General features: G+C 56.7%; 7 protein-coding genes across 7 annotated transcripts; 3 read left to right on the forward strand and 4 right to left on the reverse strand.

Annotated features, from left to right (window-relative positions):
- Positions 1-3,500: 3,500 nt before the first annotated feature.
- Positions 3,501-4,094, reverse strand: G647_03449 (uncharacterized protein; the record flags this gene model as incomplete). The annotated part of the gene is made up of 1 exon (XM_008727794.1): positions 3,501-4,094. One exon carries the CDS (start codon positions 4,092-4,094, stop codon positions 3,501-3,503), a length of 594 nt encoding a protein of 197 aa, XP_008726016.1.
- Positions 4,095-4,919: 825 nt separating this feature from the next.
- Positions 4,920-6,476, forward strand: G647_03450 (uncharacterized protein; the record flags this gene model as incomplete). Its single annotated transcript, XM_008727795.1, has 1 exon — positions 4,920-6,476. The coding sequence occupies one exon, from the start codon at positions 4,920-4,922 to the stop codon at positions 6,474-6,476; it is 1,557 nt and encodes a 518-aa protein (XP_008726017.1).
- A 751-nt stretch (positions 6,477-7,227) lies between these two features.
- Positions 7,228-8,307, forward strand: G647_03451 (uncharacterized protein; the record flags this gene model as incomplete). The annotated part of the gene is made up of 1 exon (XM_008727796.1): positions 7,228-8,307. One exon carries the CDS (start codon positions 7,228-7,230, stop codon positions 8,305-8,307), a length of 1,080 nt encoding a protein of 359 aa, XP_008726018.1.
- An 808-nt stretch (positions 8,308-9,115) lies between these two features.
- G647_03452 (uncharacterized protein) lies at positions 9,116-11,605 on the forward strand (the record flags this gene model as incomplete). The annotated part of the gene is made up of 1 exon (XM_008727797.1): positions 9,116-11,605. One exon carries the CDS (start codon positions 9,116-9,118, stop codon positions 11,603-11,605), a length of 2,490 nt encoding a protein of 829 aa, XP_008726019.1.
- An 850-nt stretch (positions 11,606-12,455) lies between these two features.
- G647_03453 (uncharacterized protein) lies at positions 12,456-13,883 on the reverse strand (the record flags this gene model as incomplete). The annotated part of the gene is made up of 2 exons (XM_008727798.1): positions 12,456-13,647; positions 13,699-13,883. The coding sequence occupies 2 exons, from the start codon at positions 13,881-13,883 to the stop codon at positions 12,456-12,458; spliced, it is 1,377 nt and encodes a 458-aa protein (XP_008726020.1).
- A 671-nt stretch (positions 13,884-14,554) lies between these two features.
- Positions 14,555-15,057, reverse strand: G647_03454 (uncharacterized protein; the record flags this gene model as incomplete). Its single annotated transcript, XM_008727799.1, has 2 exons — positions 14,555-14,738; positions 14,930-15,057. 2 exons carry the CDS (start codon positions 15,055-15,057, stop codon positions 14,555-14,557), a joined length of 312 nt encoding a protein of 103 aa, XP_008726021.1.
- A 332-nt stretch (positions 15,058-15,389) lies between these two features.
- On the reverse strand, positions 15,390-18,361 carry G647_03455 (uncharacterized protein; the record flags this gene model as incomplete). The annotated part of the gene is made up of 2 exons (XM_008727800.1): positions 15,390-18,028; positions 18,082-18,361. 2 exons carry the CDS (start codon positions 18,359-18,361, stop codon positions 15,390-15,392), a joined length of 2,919 nt encoding a protein of 972 aa, XP_008726022.1.
- Positions 18,362-18,465: the final 104 nt, after the last annotated feature.

Consider the following 18,465-nt stretch of genomic DNA (forward strand, 5'->3'; position numbering starts at 1 on the left):
CTCTCTCGCGCGGGCGCAGGCTCTAATACTAACCGCTAGCCCTGGGTAGTCAGCGACTGAATCCACACGTCTCCATCATTGGCTCAAGCGCGGCTGCCCTTGGCTTTCAGGCACTGTGCCACGGACGGCGGATGCGAGGGACCTGTCAAACATGCGCCCGATCAGTCACTCCTGCACGCTAGAACAGCCCCCGTCGAGCGCAGACTGGAACCTGCCGTGTGACAAACCGAGTCAACTTTCCCCGGAGTGCATGACGAATGGATTGCATACACAGTACCGTACATGGGCTGGTCTCAACACACGGTCGGTGGATTCGTGGAACGAGGCCCACCGGGTGGACGTGTCACACAAACACGCGCAGTCTCGAAACTCACGAGTTGGAACATGCGTCTAAAGCTACGTCACGTTTACGTCCGCATGGCACGGCGATAGCTCACATCCAGGATGTCAGTGTTGGGCGTCGTCGAGCATCACGCACGGCTGGCTCTGAGCCGAGGCGGTGAGGCCGTGGAGCGGTGAGTTGACCGCACTTTGGCGCTCGCAACAACAAGCAGGATTAATCATGCCCTCGTCGAGAAATCCTCCCCCGCCTGGACGATCATGATCGAGTGATCGCACCCAGGCTGCTCGTTGTTGGCTGCCTTGCACTGCACGGTGCTGCAGCTGCGACTCCTCGAACCTTGTGACCGCGCACGCCGGGGGCGCAGGCACTGAGATATCTCCCCCGTTGCCGTTGGGCATGACAACGCACAAAGCTAGAATCTGCAAATAGGCCGCGCACGAACAGAGCAAACACAGGTCGACAGAGGCATTTACTCCCGTAAGCTCGCGTCGGACCGCCAGGAGATCCTGTGGTAGGTAGACTGGCAGCAGGTCAGGTGCCGACCATCTCCCGCATGCAAAGCGTCACTACGTGGACCGAGACCAGGATTCCCCGGTCAACGTATCGGCCCTGGAAACGCCGAGGACGCTGAATGTCTTTGTTTCATCGCTCCGTTGGGAACAGGTGTTGCAGGCTTGCATTTCGGCAACGCGACTGACACGAACCACTCCTGGATTGCTTTCGAACCTCGGATCGCTCGACGAACATGATTGAGCTCGGTGGCTACCAATAACTGAGGCCGCGAAATCACGACGTGCAAAGGCGGGTGGACAGGAATCGTGATGCTCTGCTCGGAAAGCATCAGTGCAAAACCCGGTGGTTGGAGTCGACTTGGTTGGCAAACCCGGCCCCTGGGACCGGGCTTGGACAGCACCCCCCTGTCGTCTGGGTGGGACACGCCCCATGGGCTGCCCGTGCCCGACTAACTGCATTGGTCTCCCAGCGGGCCAGTTGTTCGTCCATTTTAGCTTTGGTCTTGGGCGCCGCTCTTGCTGAATCCTGTTGGATCCAATCGCCAACAGCCTGGGGGCGTCCTGTCACTTTTCGTCTGCCCAACTGGCAACCGATGTGCCGTGGGATTCACGATTGGACCGCGCTGTCGGGTCTTCTGGAATCCCACCAGTCAGCGCCACCCGGTCCGGTCTCGTACCGCCTGGTGGCTGTGACATAGGGGGTACTGGGTACTGCAAGAGTCGGTCAGGCAAGTCAAGGATGGCCAAGTACGACTCGAATTCACCCCGAAGGCCCCGAAGGGATGGCAGACAGCAGCGCACCCGGACGAGGACAGAAAGGATTTCCAGGCGAGCACACCAGAAAAGTACCACAACCGGCTAGACTGGGCTTCTTCCGACCTGGTGCCTCTCGCTTCCCACTTTAGTTCGTTCGCCAGGGAGAGGCCGAAGTTCGAGACTGGAACAATGGAACAGCCTTGTGCTCGGAGTCGCCAGAAATTTTCCTCCTTCGGCGCAGGCCCTTATCCGACGATCCGTCCCTATCGCACACCTAGCATGACCGTCGCGGAGAATCGCGGTCAACGGGCAGCAGTTATCGACGATGACAGGAGCTTCAAACAAACTATTTCCCCTTTCTTGGACGCTTCACGGTTCTGGGTGGTCAGCGCCCCGAACTTTGAAATAATAATCTTCTGCATCGAACTGTGATAGTTCCTCATCCGAACCCTCTTCCGTCCACTGTGGGAATGTGGCACCCAGAGCGACCCCATCGCGTCTGCGGGATGCCGTCCGATTCGGTGCCACATGGAAACCTTCCACCCCTGTACGGCCAAGGGTCAGTGCAAACTGAGAACTGTGGGGGACCGATATTCCGCTTCCGCAACAGCCTCATCTTGAGCATCAAATCAGAGGATTGGAACTCCGAAAACGGCCCAAACAGCTTGGGCATTCCTCGGCGGGATTTAACTTTTGCCTACTTGTAATCTTGCATGAGATCGAGAGCAAACACTCGCCCGCCGAGAACGGTCCGTAGCAATTCAAAACTCTCTCCACTTGACACTGCGTTCAACGACTGGGGTATCGTGGGTATCCATGGATGGGCAGGCAGGCACGCAGGCAAGGCAGCTGTGGGCGTCCACCGTCCCCCCTCTTGGGAAAAGGGTTGTCCGTCGACATGCCATCGGCTTCCCCTGTGGACATCCTGTCAAGTGCCAGTTGCGTGTACGAGGTAGTCAGTACGTGTCGCTCACGGGGCCATGGTTAGGTTCCAACGTTACAGGGGCGTCCCGTGCAACCCGACCAGTTACTGTAGTTAGTCGCTGACGGCGGAGAGCCGCAGGAGAAAAGTACGAGTACGGAGTACGGAGTACTACTGTAGGAGACAAAGTCAAACAAACAAATCAAGGGCGTGCTTTGCTCCATTGAGCCTGGGACCGAATCCACCCATTTTCCATTCTGGACTGACTTGCATAATAGTACTCCGTACGGAGTACACTATGCGGTATTCGCAGCGCCCCCCCCCCCCCCCCCCTCTCCTCCCCCTTGAACGGATGGTCCTCCGTCAAGCACAGGCACGACAGGCACGAAAGTTGACGGTTGGTTCCCTCGAACCTCTGCTACGGACCGAACCCTGTCCTGTCTGTCCTCTCCGATGGCTTGAACTTGTCGGAGCGGGTTTCTTCTGCAGGTCTTCAGTTCCATCTATCGCTTGAGCTGGTGCCCGGGACTGACGTGTTGGCCATCCTTAGATTACCACGGAGCAAGGAGTCAGTGGGTATTGTTGATCTCGTTTGCTCGTCTACTTATATTGAGTAGGCTGGTGTAGTATTGATCTGGCTTGCTCGTCCACCTGCAGGATTTACGCCGGTGTAGTGTTGATCTGGCTTGCTCGTCTACCTACAATAAGTAGGCCGGTGTGGTATTGTGTACAGAAAACACAGCCTTTCGACGACTTTTGAGCTTGTGTCGTCGATACCTCGTCAGTGCAGCAGCCGTAGCGAAAAAACCGCCAGGACAGCAGCCGTAGCGAAACAACCGCCAGGAAAGAGAGCCAGGGGCGGCCAACAACTGGGCCCTCAGCGACATTGTCTCCTTCGAGGCGTGGTTCGCCCGTGGCCTAAGGTATCTTCGCCAACCGCGAAGACATAATGGCGCACGTATCCGGATCAGATCTTTCGCTTCTGCCGCAACACCTGAGGTTGTTCTATTGCGTGCTCGCCGTGCCCGATGTGCTTTGCCTTGGCCGGGTTTGCTCTCCATTCGCCATCGCTTGACTCCAGGTCCGCATCACCCGAGCCGTCGGCGACGTTGTCTCCATCGAGGCGTGGTTCGCCAAAGGTCTCCTCCGCTTGCTCCTGAAGGAATGCATCAAACTTGCCGTCGCGCCGATCGTGCATGGCTCTCCTGGCCTGGTTCTGCCACGTCTTCTCGTAGTAGCCCTCGGCAATGTCGTTCTTGAATCGCTGTGTCGCGGCCTTGAGGTAGGGGTCGTCGAGCACAAATTCGGTGGGAAGCGGGCACTTCAGCCGGCCCTCGTGGTCGAGCTCGTACTTGCGATACGCCAGAGGCAGACTATCGATCAGCAAGCGCTTCTCCGCTTCCGTGTACGAGTCACTGGCGACATTCCAGCGCGAGACAGCGGCGATGAGAAAGGCGTGGATGTCGGCGCCGACGATCGGCGATGATGAATTGAGGACGCGAGTCGAGGTCCAGGGACCACCGCTGCTGCTGCTACGCTTGGATCCCCGTGCGGGAGGCATTTAGTTATTATTGCCTGGCTAAGTAGCGGGTTGTGGTCGGTAATAGAGTTTTGCGTTCTTGTCCCGCCGAGAGACTATTGTCGAGTAGGTACAAGTACGGCGGAAAGGTTGTCGGGAAGTTTCGTGCAAGCGGCATCGACCACGCCAGTCAATACTCAAGGCAAAAGTAGAGTTGTTTGGGCCCATCCGTCGCCGCACAGCCTGGACTGGGCTCGCAGTCACTCAGAACGGTAGGGCGCCCTAACTGTGTACCCAGTATTTCCAGTTATCGCTCCGCCAAACTTTGTCAAGTTGCAGTGTATCTAGGTAGTGGGACGAACAGCAGTGTTGGCGAGACAAACGCCTCGAACGAGTGAGACTAGGTCCGAGGCGAGTAAGTCGACTTGTGCAGATTGGCATGGTTGGGTCGGTAAGCCAGCCTCATTCGGTCTGCGATGCGGCAGCCTTGTCTCAGCTCATGCAGGGGCGGGAAGAAGTTGGAAGACGGGAAGATGGGCGATGGCACGATGGGAAGATGGCCAAGATGGGAAATCCCCGTCGGCGAGGAAGGGAAGGGAAGGGAGCTGTGAGCAGAGGTTCGCGAGAAAGTGAGCTACTGAAGAGTTGCCGCCGACCATTTACCAGAAAAGGCTACAGCTCTTTTGCCCTTAGCGCCATCCAATCTGTCATCTGTACTGGGTAGGAGCGTAACTCGTAGGGTCTGTGCTGGGCTTGAGAAGTATTGCTACGGTCCAGGAGATATTGTGGCGGGGCTGAGAGGTTGGACGTTTTCTATACACTGTCCTCTGCAGCTCGTATCTGCTTCATCGCGATCCGCGCAGGAAGATGCCGAGGCTGGAATCTGAGACGGACGGCGCAGCCAATCAGAGGACGCGCCCTATCGACGATGTCGCTGGCGATCCGTCACTCCTCACCCCGTCGCCCATCGCCCATCGCCCATCGCCCATCGCCCATCGCTTATCACCCATTGCTGGATGTAGCCTGAAAGAAGCCAGTGCCGTCCCATTGCCATTGCCTTCTCCCACGACACCGCCTGGCCGGATCATGGCCTCCACGGCGGCTTCCTCCATCCGCCGCGGCGTGCACACGACCATCCACTGCCTGTCCAGCGCCTCGGCCGAGCTGACCAAAGCAGCCGTCAACCTGCCCTCCACATACTCCAACTATGTCGCTTCGAACTCGTCGTCGGTCTCGACCATCGAGAGCAGTCTGCGCTCGTTGACATACCTCCTGCCCGGCGCGAGGCTGCACGACACCGAGCTGGCCTCGGAATCCGTCCACACCTTCGTGCAGCTGCTATCCATCTACCATGATCATATCCTCAAGAACCGCGCCGTCATCCTGGCGCTGTCGCCGACCGTGCTCAAGGCCAAGAATATGAAGCTGCAAAAACCAAAACCTTCCCTTCATGCTCGTTACACTACATTCTGGACCTCTTCTTCCTCATTGTACAACAAGATTGCCACCGTGCTGAAGATTGCACAATATACCGAACTGCTATGGGAAATGATTGCCAGACGGCGTGGCGGAGAGAAAACACGATGGCGCGTGGTGGTCCTGCTCGAGTCGTTCAAGGCCATATGCCGTCTACTGTTGATGCGCCTGACAAACCTGCGTCCGACGCTGACACCACCGATGCCGCTCCGAGAAGACTTTGCGCCCACGAGTCCCGAACAGCAGGAGGAGGAGTTTGTCGAGGAAGAGTATACGCCCGACAACTTCGACGTGAAGAATGTCCTTGGAGACGCTGGAGTCCCAACTCCGCCGCTCTCGGATTCCGGCAAACAAGCGCCATCGTCCTTGTCTGTTAATGAACCGTACAGCATGCCCCGAACAGGCCTCACGCTGCCTACCCTGCCCTCGCCAGAATCTGTGTCAGCTTATCTTCTTAATCATGTCTTGACAGCCGACGACGTGAAGCCCGCCAAACAACTCCTTCATCGGCTGACCACGATGCGGGGCCAAGCTGCCGAAGTGCTGTATACCTTGCGTCCACTGATTTATACCCTGCTGATGCAACGCCTGGCTCGGACCTATGGTTACGAAGGCAGCAAGTGGAAGCGGCATTGGACGCCCTGGTTGGTAGGTGTCTCGATCGAGTACCTTGCCCGCCAGCTGGCGAAGCGTGACCTGGCTGCGAGGGTCCCGGGTGGCGCACGAAATGGCTTGTCCGCCCTGGAACGCGAAGAGCTGAAGAAACGCGGCTGGAATCTAGCCTGGTGGGGCATGCGAGGCGCCTTCTACGAGAACGTCACCAAGGGATGGATCCATGGCGCCGCGGAGTCCTTGAAAGGCAAGCCCTTGTTGGACCTGGTGGGAGGCATCATTGAGGATTACGAGTATCTGTGGAGCAATTACTACTTCAGCACGTCGACAATGTAACAATTCCTTCTGGCTAGGTATTCGGGAAGGCACATGGTTCGGGTTTGGTTCTCGACGACACCGCCAATTTCTTTACTCTGCAACTTGACAGGCAACATCTCCCTCCTGGATCTCGTGAACGGGGCTGGGAATTGCTGGACGTAGGAAAGCTACAATGGATATCATCTGATGGGTCGACCGTACCCTCGAGAACATGAAGCAACATTTTAATCCGATCCTTGTCCTTTGTGTTTGCCACTCGATGCTCACAGCTGGGATCGCAACAGGACCAGTAAAGCACTCACGAAAGACAGATGCGATCCGACTCCGACCACCTTGCCCTTTCACATTGCTTCGCTTACCACACAGAGCCAAAGGACGAAGAGATGTGGCCGAGTGTGGCTACTGCAACCAGGCCGCAAGAGCGTCGATCCTCAGAGGCTCCGGGCTGTCTTCTCTGCAGACAGCAAACATTCCGAGTTCGCATCGGGGACTTCCTAAACGTCCCCAAAGATCACCGGAACGGGACCATCTCTCAAGGGAGAAGATCGACTCAGCCTCTGTGCTCTAGCTCGTACCATGTACCATCTTCGAGGCGGTCAGTCCTCGCTGTTGCACCTTCCGGCGGACAGGTCTTTGTCACTCAAGCGGAAGGGTGAAAATTTCCATGTCCCGCTGCGTGATTCAATCTCCCTCAGCTCTTGAGCGCTGAGCGCCACAGCTAGCAGTGGTCTGGTGCTACTGACGCTCTCCTGAAACAAGATCAATAGTCATGTCGCCTTATTCCTCGGCGAAGCGCCAGAAACGCGACCAGGCCGGCGCTCAGCATAGTCACGGTCGCCTCTCTGACCGAGAGACCAAGTCCAAGTCACAGTCCGTACCACTGAAGCGCAGGGTCTCATCAAGGTCTCAGTCTCAGCCTGAGCCAGTGCCCGGGTCCGTGTCCGCGCCGCCTCAGCACAAGGGGAAGTCAAACCCACCGCCCCACCGCGACGCCGGATCCGCATCGTCGAAACACAAGGAGAATTCAAGGCGTGAGCATCTGCCCGCCTTCGCGCCGTTGAAGCGCAAGTTGAGCAAGTCCACGTCGAAGCCAAAGCCAAAGCCTCGTCTCGACTCCTTAGCGACTCAAGAGAAAGCCGCGTCCAAGCCTGCGCCAGAGCCAGGGCGATACCCTCAGCTTGAAGCCGAGCCCGACCCGCTCAATCACCTGCTCAATACCCTTGATGATCTCGATCGCGCCAGTCACCTTGGCAAACTACAGACCAACGTCACGGCCGCTCGAAATCTCCTCTCCGCTGCCAGAGGCTCTCTCAGAACATACCAGAGTCACGTTGCACGTCTCTCCGGCGAAATCCGGCGAACTAGACAGTACGCGGAAGAGGTTGTCGCCGGGGAGACCAATTTCGACGCTCGAGCAGACAAAGAGAGAGGGAACAAAGGAGAAGAATTTCTGGTCACGGAGAAATATCTCCGCCGCCGTGGTCGCCGGATTGCGCGTAGCCGCGCCAATCTTGAACTCGGCGAGAAGCTACTGGAAGAGCAACGCCGCCTCTACGCTCACACCGAAGGGCTATACAAGGCCGTCCGCTGGTGGGTTCAAGCCTTGCAGACCCTTGCAGGCCTCTGGACAAGGATATGGGATCTCTATGAGAGCATGAACCAAGTGGGACCGAGCTCGCGAGCGCAGAGTATCAGCACGCAATGGCTGGACAACACCCAGGCGTCCCTGTGGAGGCACCTGATCCAGGTCGAAATGGAAGTGCAGACGACCAGCAGGGAAGTCACTGAAGCCCAGACTGCATTGGCCAAAGATTCACTGGTAAAATGGGAAGAGGACGCACTAGACTAGGGGACACGCGTCATCGTGATTGCACAGGAACTACCTTTTGCTCTACTGTGCGGCATCAAGCACCTGCCTCGAAGCAGCACGAAGGGAAGATTGACTGCTGTGTGTTCCGAGAGCGAAGAATACCTGGTCGAATCGAAGAGTGAGGCGAAGAGGCCTGAGAATTGCTAGCGTTTGCAGGTGGTCAATAGATCGAACAGGCTTCCGTCCGCTCAGCACGGTGCTGCTTTGGCAGTAGGTGGTCACAATGGGGTCGGGTCTCTTTTTGCATAGTCAGTAAAGTGGCGATTGGATCGTATCTTTCTTGTTAGATGGTCAGTAAAGCGACCTTCGTGAGGTTTGACAATCGGGTCAGCGATACTGCAATAACAACCTTGGGACCTACCTCCTGTAACTTTGATGTCTGTACGATTCCTGTCTGACAGATGGCTTTTCTGTCTCTGACCGGCTTACAAATGCGTAAGATGGGCGTATAGCGTCTGTATGAAGGATGTCACATCCTACTGCTTCTCACCTTGATTGACCACGATTTTTCAATATTCTATAACCTGAGACTGCAGCGTTCTGCACATACTGTGTCAGGGCGACACTTATGTACCGTGCAACTCAAGCTCTACATCATCTGCTGAAATCAGCTTGAACTGTCATGACTTGGGCCATACCTCGTCCGACTCAATCTGTTCCAACGTCAGCCTCGGAAGGCAGGCAGGGAGTCAATCACTTATGGAGACACAGCTCTGATCATGCTCTGAAGGCGAACGTTGCACGTTCTATGTCCTGAACAGTGAGAGTACCCACCAAACCCACCATCATGGCCGAGCCCCGTCGCTCCGGTCGCCAACGCAAGGCCAATGCAAAATACGCAAATGATGGATGGGACAAGGAGATCCTGCGAACGCTCCGCGAGTCATCAGAGTCGTCTGGCTCGAGTCCGGCCGAAAGCCAGACATCGTCCGAGGCAGAAGATGAGTTAATACCCGATGCCGGAGGCCTTGCCACTGCCCTTGCCCTGGACCAAGACGAAGATGACGCCTCTATGGTGTCTGCAGCGTCCGCTGGGTCGTCCGACGTCGACGCTCCACCAGAGGATGACGAAGACATGAGCATAGCGTCTGATGAAGGTGGTTCAAGCCGGCCTGCTCGACCGCACCCTGTCTCTGCACCCACCACTGAAACGGCACGATCCCGCGGCATACAAATCACCAGAGGTTTGGCAAAGGCAGCGGCGTATCCTGGCATATTTGGACCGGGGGTCGACGATTTGTGTGACGTGCTTCGAGCGCGAGATACATGGCTCCGCGGTCGAGATATCACACTGCCCAGCCGAGAGACGTTGCTTATTGAACTCGAGCGGTCCCGAGAGGCTCGCGAGACAAACGCCGAGCGACCTGAAGGTCCAGAGCGCCCAATCCCAGCGAGCCGCGTGTGGGAGTCGCTACGTACTAATCAAGTCCTGGGACCCATCGACGAGGCCGAACTACGCGACACGTACTTGGTGCGTGGTAAGCCGGATCATCCCATCGTCCTCGGTCCGTGGGGAAAACAGAAGAAATATAATTTAAGGTACCTCTCTACTATCGATTTCGGAAAGGCCTGGCCCATGAAGGATCAGCAACTCAGCACACAGACGCAGGCCGCGCAGAATGGCGAATCACCCACTGACGGCGCGTACCATCAAGGGTGGTTACTGAATGTGGGCGAGAAGGTGCAATGCCTAGCTTGGGCGCCGTGTCCAGGTCCTATCCAGTACCTGGCCGTATCTGTGAGATGCACCTCCAGGCAAAGAAGAATGGCGCACGCCAGTGAGGGCGAGGCTGAGGGCGAAAGCGAACGGCCAGCCTTTCATCCATCCCCTCCCTATCCGTCCAGCATTCAGATATGGGCCTTTGACACGGCTGAAACAGGTAGCAGCAATGGCATAAGGAGCCTGACCATGAAACGGCAGCCGAGACTCGCCGTCGTGCTCGCAACCAGGTGGGGCAACATCCGGCGCCTCAAATGGTGTCCTCTCGACGAGGAAGCAGGCAAGGGCACTGGCTCTTCGGATTCGTCGACCGACTCGGTCATCGGCCTTCTCGGGATCGTGTCAAGCGATGGCCACGCCCGCGTGGTCGCTGTGCCAGTCCCTGCAGACGCAGACGAGCCGGCCAGGGAACAGACGAGGGCCTTTCGAATCGAGCGGCCTGGTCTTGATATCCCGCCTCCCCCGGACACCATCTTCACGTCGTTGACCTTTGCCGGGCCTTCGGACCTTTTACTGGGCACGGCCAGCGGATCCATCCATCTGTACGATCTGTCCGAGGAGACACATAGTCCCGACAGCAGTCCCGTCAGCTACATGCACCAGCAAGTCCACCACACGTACATCATCTCGTTATGCTCGGCGTCCACTCCGCCGCACTCGACTCTCGTGGCCAGCGCGTCCGCCTCGGGCGACCTCGTGCTCACCGACCTGCGCAGTCCCGAGCAAGACCGCGTGGCCGTCCCGCGGACGTGCTTCCCCACCCGCGATCTCGTCTACGTGCCATTCACGCGCTCGTTCGTCGCCGCGCTCGACCGCAGCGGCAACGGGCAGGTCGAGAGGAACGCCGCCACGCTGCTCGCGTGCCACCACGTCCGCCAGTTCCCCCACATGCTCAAGGTGGCGAAGCTGCCGCATCGCACGGGCGCCGCCACCGCGCTGGCCGCGTCGCGTTGCCATCCGTGCATTCTCGTGGGTAACGCCAAGGGCCAAGTGCTGGCGACGAACTATCTGCGTAAAATTCTCCCGTATCGCCGGTCGGCCGTCAGGAAAGCCGTCGGTGCGTATATCCAGAAGATATGCGAGTACGATTGGCGTGCACTTACGAAGGAGGAGGTCGAGGAGGGGGAGGTCGAGGTCCGTCAAGGAGGACACCTCTCACCACAACCGGGCCATAACATGGACGAAAGGCAAGGGGAGACACAGCCAGGCCACAACAGCGATGAAACGACGCAGGAGACGAGTAAAAAACAAAATCCCGACCTGTACCACGGCCACGACGTCCGACCGGGCGTGTCTCGGTTCCACGAAGGCTTCAAGCCCGAGAAGATCGAAGTGGGCAACCCACAACCCAGCTGGAAAAAGGCGGCCAAGACAAAGACGAAGACCAAGAACGGGAACGAAGGAGAAGCAGAAATCGCCAACGGCGAAGCCGTCTTTGAAGAGGAGCAAGCCGTCACGGCCATCGAGTGGGTTCCGAATCCCTGCTGTGCTGGGATCGTGGCCGTGGCGTGGGGAAGCGGCCTGGTGAGGGTGCAGGATCTGGCGTACGATTCTTGATGCGGCCTATGCACTGTACATGAGAAAGGAGTAAGCCCGCCGTGCGACGAGATGGCCTCGACGCCATAAGGATAAGGATGGGGTGGAAACACCAGTGCTTGTGCCGGTGGGTGAAGCGTTCGTCGGTCGAGGGCCATTGCTCTTCCTGAATACCGACGCCATACATAAGCGATGGGATGGAAATACTAGTGCTGTGGAGAGAAGAGTTCGTCGGTCGAAGGCCATTGCTCTTCGGGTCACACGAGGAGCCTGGAGCCATAGACCTGATCGCATGGGTGGAAGCTCCATCTGGCTGTGGCTGCCCCCCTTCTACATTATCACGCAAAGGAACGAAGCAAGCGACATCCAGTCAGAGGAGTCTTCAATGGCTGGCATTTGTCCTATCTGCCTCGAGGGCGACAACGCTGGAGTCTGATGGACTCTGCTCTCCTCTTCTCCATCACCCATACTGATCGCGTCAGAATATCGCCACAAACATCCATGGATAGTTTGGAGGCAATATCCAGGAGACATTGGCTCGTCAGACTTCAGATAGTGTACATGAAATACACCTAGTCAGCATACTCCGAACCGACCTGATTAATCGCACAGTCTCGCTTTCCGGACTTTTGAGGTACCTTTTTCCTATCCCCCAACCCATGCGTGCAATGCTGAAGTCACATGTCGCTGAATTTCGCTGGCCGGACGATTGGTCGCCGCAAAACCGTATCAAAGCCATGGCCGAGATGGAAAAGTCTGGGCACCAGATTCGAGAAGTGCCATCGCGAACAGCCACCCACGGACAGACTCCTCGTACCAACTCATTGTTCTTAGGCACATTCCAAGGCGAGGACGAGCTTGTAGACATGATCTAGCTCTTGTTCTCGCCACGGGTGGCGCCGCCTCCACGTGCACCCCTGCCGCCTCCCTGGCCTTCGCGTCCTCCCCGGCCTCCACCTCGGTGGCCATCACGTCCACCACGGCCGCGTCCTCTAAACTCGCCGCGTCCACCACGTCCACCGCGGCCTCGTCCGCGCTCACGACGCACCTCGGAGAAGCCATCATTCTCAACAGCAGGTTTGTCTTCCACGCTGGTAGCGGCAGCACCCACCTCCTCAGCCCAGCTGTTGGATGCCTGGACTGGCGCAGCTGGCGTAGCAGTCACACCGGTGTCGGTCTCTGCAGGGTCACGGGGAACCTGCACCCACTCGTCGTTGATTGCGCTAGTATCGGTGACCGCAGATGCCTGTGGATCCCATCCTCCCGCAACTGCGTTGGCAGCTTCGGCATCGACAGAAGTTTGCTCTGGAGCAGCAGGGGCAATATCAGCGTCCGGCACGGCCTCGGCTCCGTTGAGTTCCGCCTGCACGGCGACAGCGTCATCGAGTTCTGTCAGACCAGCATTCGCAACGGTGCTGTCAGTCGTCCCTTCTGGTGCAGGAGTATCTTCAGCCGGTACCGCAACCTTGTCTTCGACTTCAGGCTGTGAACTCTGCGCCGAAGACTCCTTGACTTGGGCGAAGGTGAAGTCGAGAGGTTCGCCATGCACATCGGAGACCTTGTCATCAGTGCCGTAGACTAGATTCTTCAAGGTAGACAGGGCAGCCTCATTGCCTTGGTAGACTAGAAGTAGAGCACCTTCGAAAGCATGAGCTTCGTCGGACTCGGCATCCTCAATTTGGCGCTTTGATGCTGCGGTGTGGAGAAATTGTATGATGGTACGCAGCGCGTCTTCGACTGCCTTCGCCTTGGTGTCTTCAGCTACTTGTGTGGCCTCCTCTTTGACCTTTGCGATCTCTGCCTCGTGGGCTTCGACCAGATGCGCCTTCTCTTTTGCCGCTTTTTCCTCGAGCTCCTGGGCGAATGCACGGAAGTTGGAGAGTTGTTCTTCGAGCTGGTGAAGCTGGGCTTGCAGAGCAGGTTTCTTCAGGATCTGGGCTTTCTGGTCCGCATTGAGTTTTCTTTGGGCGACGAGGTCATCGAGGGGAACACCGGGGTTTTCGCTGACGACAGCGTCGGCTTTCGCAGATGACGAGATTTTCTTGTTGATGTTGCGGATGTTCCTGGCACGAGATTATCAGCCTTGGTCTGCCTCGATCCGGAAGAGTGCCTACTTTGCCAGATCTTTGATGAAGGAGCTCTCGCCATGAGACTCGACACCATTGGTAGCAGGATGGGGTTCAGCAGGAGCCGATGCTTCGATCGTGGGAGTCACTGCACCACCGCCAGCAGCTTCGCCTTTGCCCTTGCGCTTCTTGGCAGACTTGGTGTCAACAGGGACGGAGCCGGTCGTCGACATGATGGTACAGACGCAGGGGATCCGCTTGCGGTGACGGGCTTCTGGACTGGTCAAGCGAGAAGTCAGTGAAGCAGCTGCTGGCACGAATGTCGAGGCGTCGAGGAGACAGGCGTTTACAGGAATCAAGCAGAAGAAGAACAGGGATTAGGAGCGGCTGAGACTGAGTGAGAGGTAGTATCACTGGTGTGGCAGACGCTTTTGTTTATGAAGAAGTTGCTCGCGTGCGGCTATTGAACAACGCAGGCCAACGTAGGCTAACGCAGGCGATGGACGCCCTTGCCAAGCCTCGTCTTCTCCAACTCCGCCCGCCTGTCGCAAGGCTCGAGAAGGTTCTCCATACATAACAGAGCAAGGCTTCACTGCGTAGCAGGCACCATGCTGATGCTCTATGTCAACAATGACTCATCCACGTTCCATCCTCCAGCGATATCGCCCCCAATGTACGTCTCGTCTCTCTGGGACTGCGTGCTTGCTCTTCCATCGCACTCTCGCGCTGGTTGATGCTCTTTCCACGATCTTCACTTGATGTCGTGGCATGTCCAGGCAACAGTTTTCGATTCCATGCGAAGACATTGATTGCACGCAAGGCCTTCGAGACCGCGACGTCATGTAGCTCGCTCGCAGCCTGGTCTTCACTTCTGGCGTTCGTTACGAATTTTGTACTCTTGCGACTAGATAGCAGCTCCTGCTCTGGGTCGACCGTCGCATTGCTGGGCGAGAAGCGTCTGATGAGGATTGCCCGTGCCTCTTAAAGCTGGAAGCGCCATGCGCGTCTCCTTGTGGACGCGTTCGTTCCGCACTGCACTTCCCACGCTGTATAGCTCGAGCTCATCCTTTGAACCTCCGTAACGTCGCCTGCCACAGCAATTAGTACATTTCTGGCCTTTATTTTACTGGAGGTGACCAATACGTACCATTGTCGCTTTCCGAATATCCTTGGCTGCAGTAACCTTTTCACCGTTCAACCGCGCTTTGCGCGATGCATTGGACAGAAGTCTGAGATTGTCAATAAACTTGCAGTCACGAATGCCCCCTATCGCACTTACTCCTCGATAAACAGAACGAAGTTGAGGAAGACGAGAGCATCAACGGTCTTGCCGACGCGTTTTCTGGAATGAGCTTTGACTATCTTCCTCAGCTTCGCTCGAGGGTACGACTTCGAATGTGCCTTCATGGATGCCCTTTCGTGATACCGCGCTTGGTTGGTCGAGGGTCAGGATCTGATGCCACCAGATGCTCAAGTGTGGGGATGAAGTAAACAAACCACAGCCTTGTGCGCACAGCCACCAATCGGTGATTGGCGGCGAATGATCGACAAAAGCGGAAATGGAATAGCCGAGGCTGCAAGGCTGCGGATTTCCGACGCTTACAATGCACGATCAACGACTCAAGAGGCACGTTGCCAGTGCTGGGGACTTCGAGCGCCGCCCAACGTCTACGGATTGCGGTACCGCCGCTAAATCGGTCGTGAAATTCACAATTATCCGCTATATGTCTCGCGAAACATCATGCCATCAGCTTCAGATTTGTCATCAGATGCAGTGCTGTTTTGGCCCGCTCCCGCACGTCCAAATCTGAATCGTTTTCCATCTTCCGGAGATGCGAGACAAACCCGGCCTTCTGGAGCTCAATGGCGCGATTCCTGCATCCCGCTCGATCGTTTGCATCGTCTTCGTAAGTCAAGTTGATCGCAATCCAACAGCAGGTCGACCGAATTTCCCTGTCTTGGTGATTGCAGAGGGTGAGAATCTGCTTCAGCAGAGCGTACTGCGAGGCTATAATATTCCGCCACTTGGGATCGCACGCAGCGATATGCACAAGGACAAAAAGGACTTTCCCAACGATGACATTGGGTGGCGGCGTGGTGTAGTTCTCCTTCCGGGTCGGCCCAGCGAGTGTGCGTGGTCTAAGTCGATCCAACATGATGCGGAAGAAATCGTCCTGACCCATTTCGTCCACCATGTATCGGACCATCTCGGATGCATTCTCCCCACAGAAGAGGTTTCGCAACAGATCCAGCAATTGAGCCTGAATCTCTGTGTCGTCTTCGACGGTATGCTTCGTGTCAAACTCGCCTTGATCAGAAGGCACCTCCTCATCAACGGCACTCCGAGCTTCATCGCTTCCCCCGTCTGAATCCGAATCCTCGCCCATGATGACATCGTGGGGATTGTCCGCTGCAACACCGGCACCCCTGTAAGTTGTGGCTGGGGGATAATCCCTTTCGACAAGACCGATGACTTCGCCTTCCGGAATATCGATGGGATCGGTCTTGATTAACAGCTTGATCCAACTGCAACCAAGCTCGTCCACCACCTCAAGCTTCAGCTTCTTCGGAGCATTGAGAACAAGTTGTTTCAAAGCCCATAGGGACTCGTGCCGAAGTCGTGCGTTTGCCGAATGCGCCTGCTCGCATAGCTTTTTCACCACTGTTGATTCGCCCACGCTGTCCTTGACTGCGCTGAAATCCACGGCAAGGTTGCTGAGAACCTTGGTAGCCGCAATCCTCAGCTCGGGATTTGTTGAGTTCATCAATTTGAGTATCGGTTTCGCAACCTCTGCCTCAACCAGCTTCGTCCGCAACGCTCGCACCGACCTTCCTAGGGCCCTGACTGCTGCGCATGCTGCCAGTATGACAGAAGCTGAGTTTCCTGTCGAATCCATTTCCGGACCCGCGGCCGGATGCGCCTGGTATGGTTCCAGAGCTTGGACGATATGAGGTAAGACACCTTCATTGCAAATCTGCGCTCGATAGTCTTCCTCGAATGGCGCAATCGCAGCCAAGGCCTTCAAACAGCCTTCTCGGTACTCCATTTCTCTTCGAGCGGCCCAGGTTGGTCCGCCTGGACCGAGGCAGGTCGCGGCTGTAGTTGAGTCTGTTTCCATACTGTCCTGCTTGTGTGGCTGCCAGGGGGTTACCTTGCGACCTGCCGGTCCATCAAAGGTTGCTTTGAGGCCTAGAGACAGCTTGGTGATAGCTTTACCCTCGACCGCTACCCGTTGCATGTGCGGATTGTCTATTACAAGAGCAGCGAGTACTGCGGGCACAGCGCGAGTGAAATGCATACCACTGCACAAATATGATCCGCCATGCAGATAAGATATGTCATGTTGCACTTGGTCGTTGTCCAGCATCCGAGTAAGGAGTGGCACCAGCAACGACGCAAAGGACAAGCTTCGGTCTCTCTGGACGAAGTGTAAGCTGTTAAGGTTGACTAGGAGTTTTGCCGCAAGAAGACGCCGCTTCCCCCGTGATTCTCGCACGACGTACAGCAGCCAGGGGATTACAGCACTTTCATCCACGTCGTCAGCCACATCCTGAGCCAAAGGTAGGTGGGGTACTCCGGTAGGGGCGGGCAGAAAAGATGCCCGGCGTTTGGGCATTGCCATGACCGAACTGAGGGGAGGAAACCCTGGATGTGACGCATCGGCCTTCTCAGACACAGGTGCAAACGGTAGCAGCGCGTCAAACGGGCTCTCTAGCCTGGATCTGGGGACTGCAGCGCCCGAGAAATAGCTGGCTCCCCATGGCGCTCGCCGAATGTCTGACGGGGAAAAGTCGTGCTTAGAGTCTGGGAAGACGGATTTGATGGTAGGGTTAGTCAAGAATAGCTTTGTACGCGATCGCGAGCCCTCGGTTAGGACGCAAAGCGCCTCCAGAACAGGGGATAGATGCGCACTGCTGGGGGCTGGATCTGGAAGTGGTGCTGGAGCCGAATCGTCGCTCGACGGAGCACTTAAGCCAGGAGGTACGAGACCCTCTGCAACCACAAATGATGCCAGTCGGGCAGCCAGCAAATCCAATACCCCGTGGTCGACAAGCGCACGTTTCTGGGCGTCATGTGTGATAGTCTTACACAGAAGGGCTAGGACAGCGTCGCAGGCTTGCTGAGACGCCAGGTCATTACCAGCATTTCCGATAACGTTCTCGAAGCATCGTATATATCTCTTAGAATACAGAACATCCGAAAGCAGCGGATTCTGCGACCATTGACCGGGGCTTGACGGCGGCGTATTGTCGGCGGCGGCATTGAGGCATTTCAGAACGGCAACGGTGGTCCTGGGGGATAGCGATAAGAGAAGGAAAGCGACGAGTCTCTGGAGAACATCGGTTTCGAGGAGTGGCTGTACGAACGGAGGACCTTCTGCTCATCGAGATTAGCATTCAACAGCCGGGAGGAGGATGCAAGCTACGTACCATGAGCAATGACAGAGAGAACTTGGGCCACCTGCGTCAACAATGATTCCTGCTGCTCGTCCAGTTGCGTCGACACATCGGCGTCGAAGCCTCGCTGTGTGACATCGGCGAGGACGTTTGCCAACTGAGGAATCAGTCCATTTTGGACGAACTCGAGCTTGTGAGACAGATGACCAGTCACGATGCCCTTGATTCTCTTCAAGACTTGCAACCGGGCCGAGGGTTCAGTGACAGACGCCAGATCCTGCAGCTCGGACCTTGCAAGCCGTGCTAATGCCATGCGATAAAGAGAATGTCCGTCCACGACCGATCGGTCACAAGGAGTTGAGGCTCGCAAGTCGGGGATTCTGCGACCCAGTCGTGTCGTGTCGTGTAAAGTTGGGG

Source organism: Cladophialophora carrionii (assembly GCF_000365165.1).
Source record: "Cladophialophora carrionii CBS 160.54 unplaced genomic scaffold supercont1.3, whole genome shotgun sequence".
Lineage (NCBI taxonomy): Eukaryota > Fungi > Ascomycota > Eurotiomycetes > Chaetothyriales > Herpotrichiellaceae > Cladophialophora > Cladophialophora carrionii.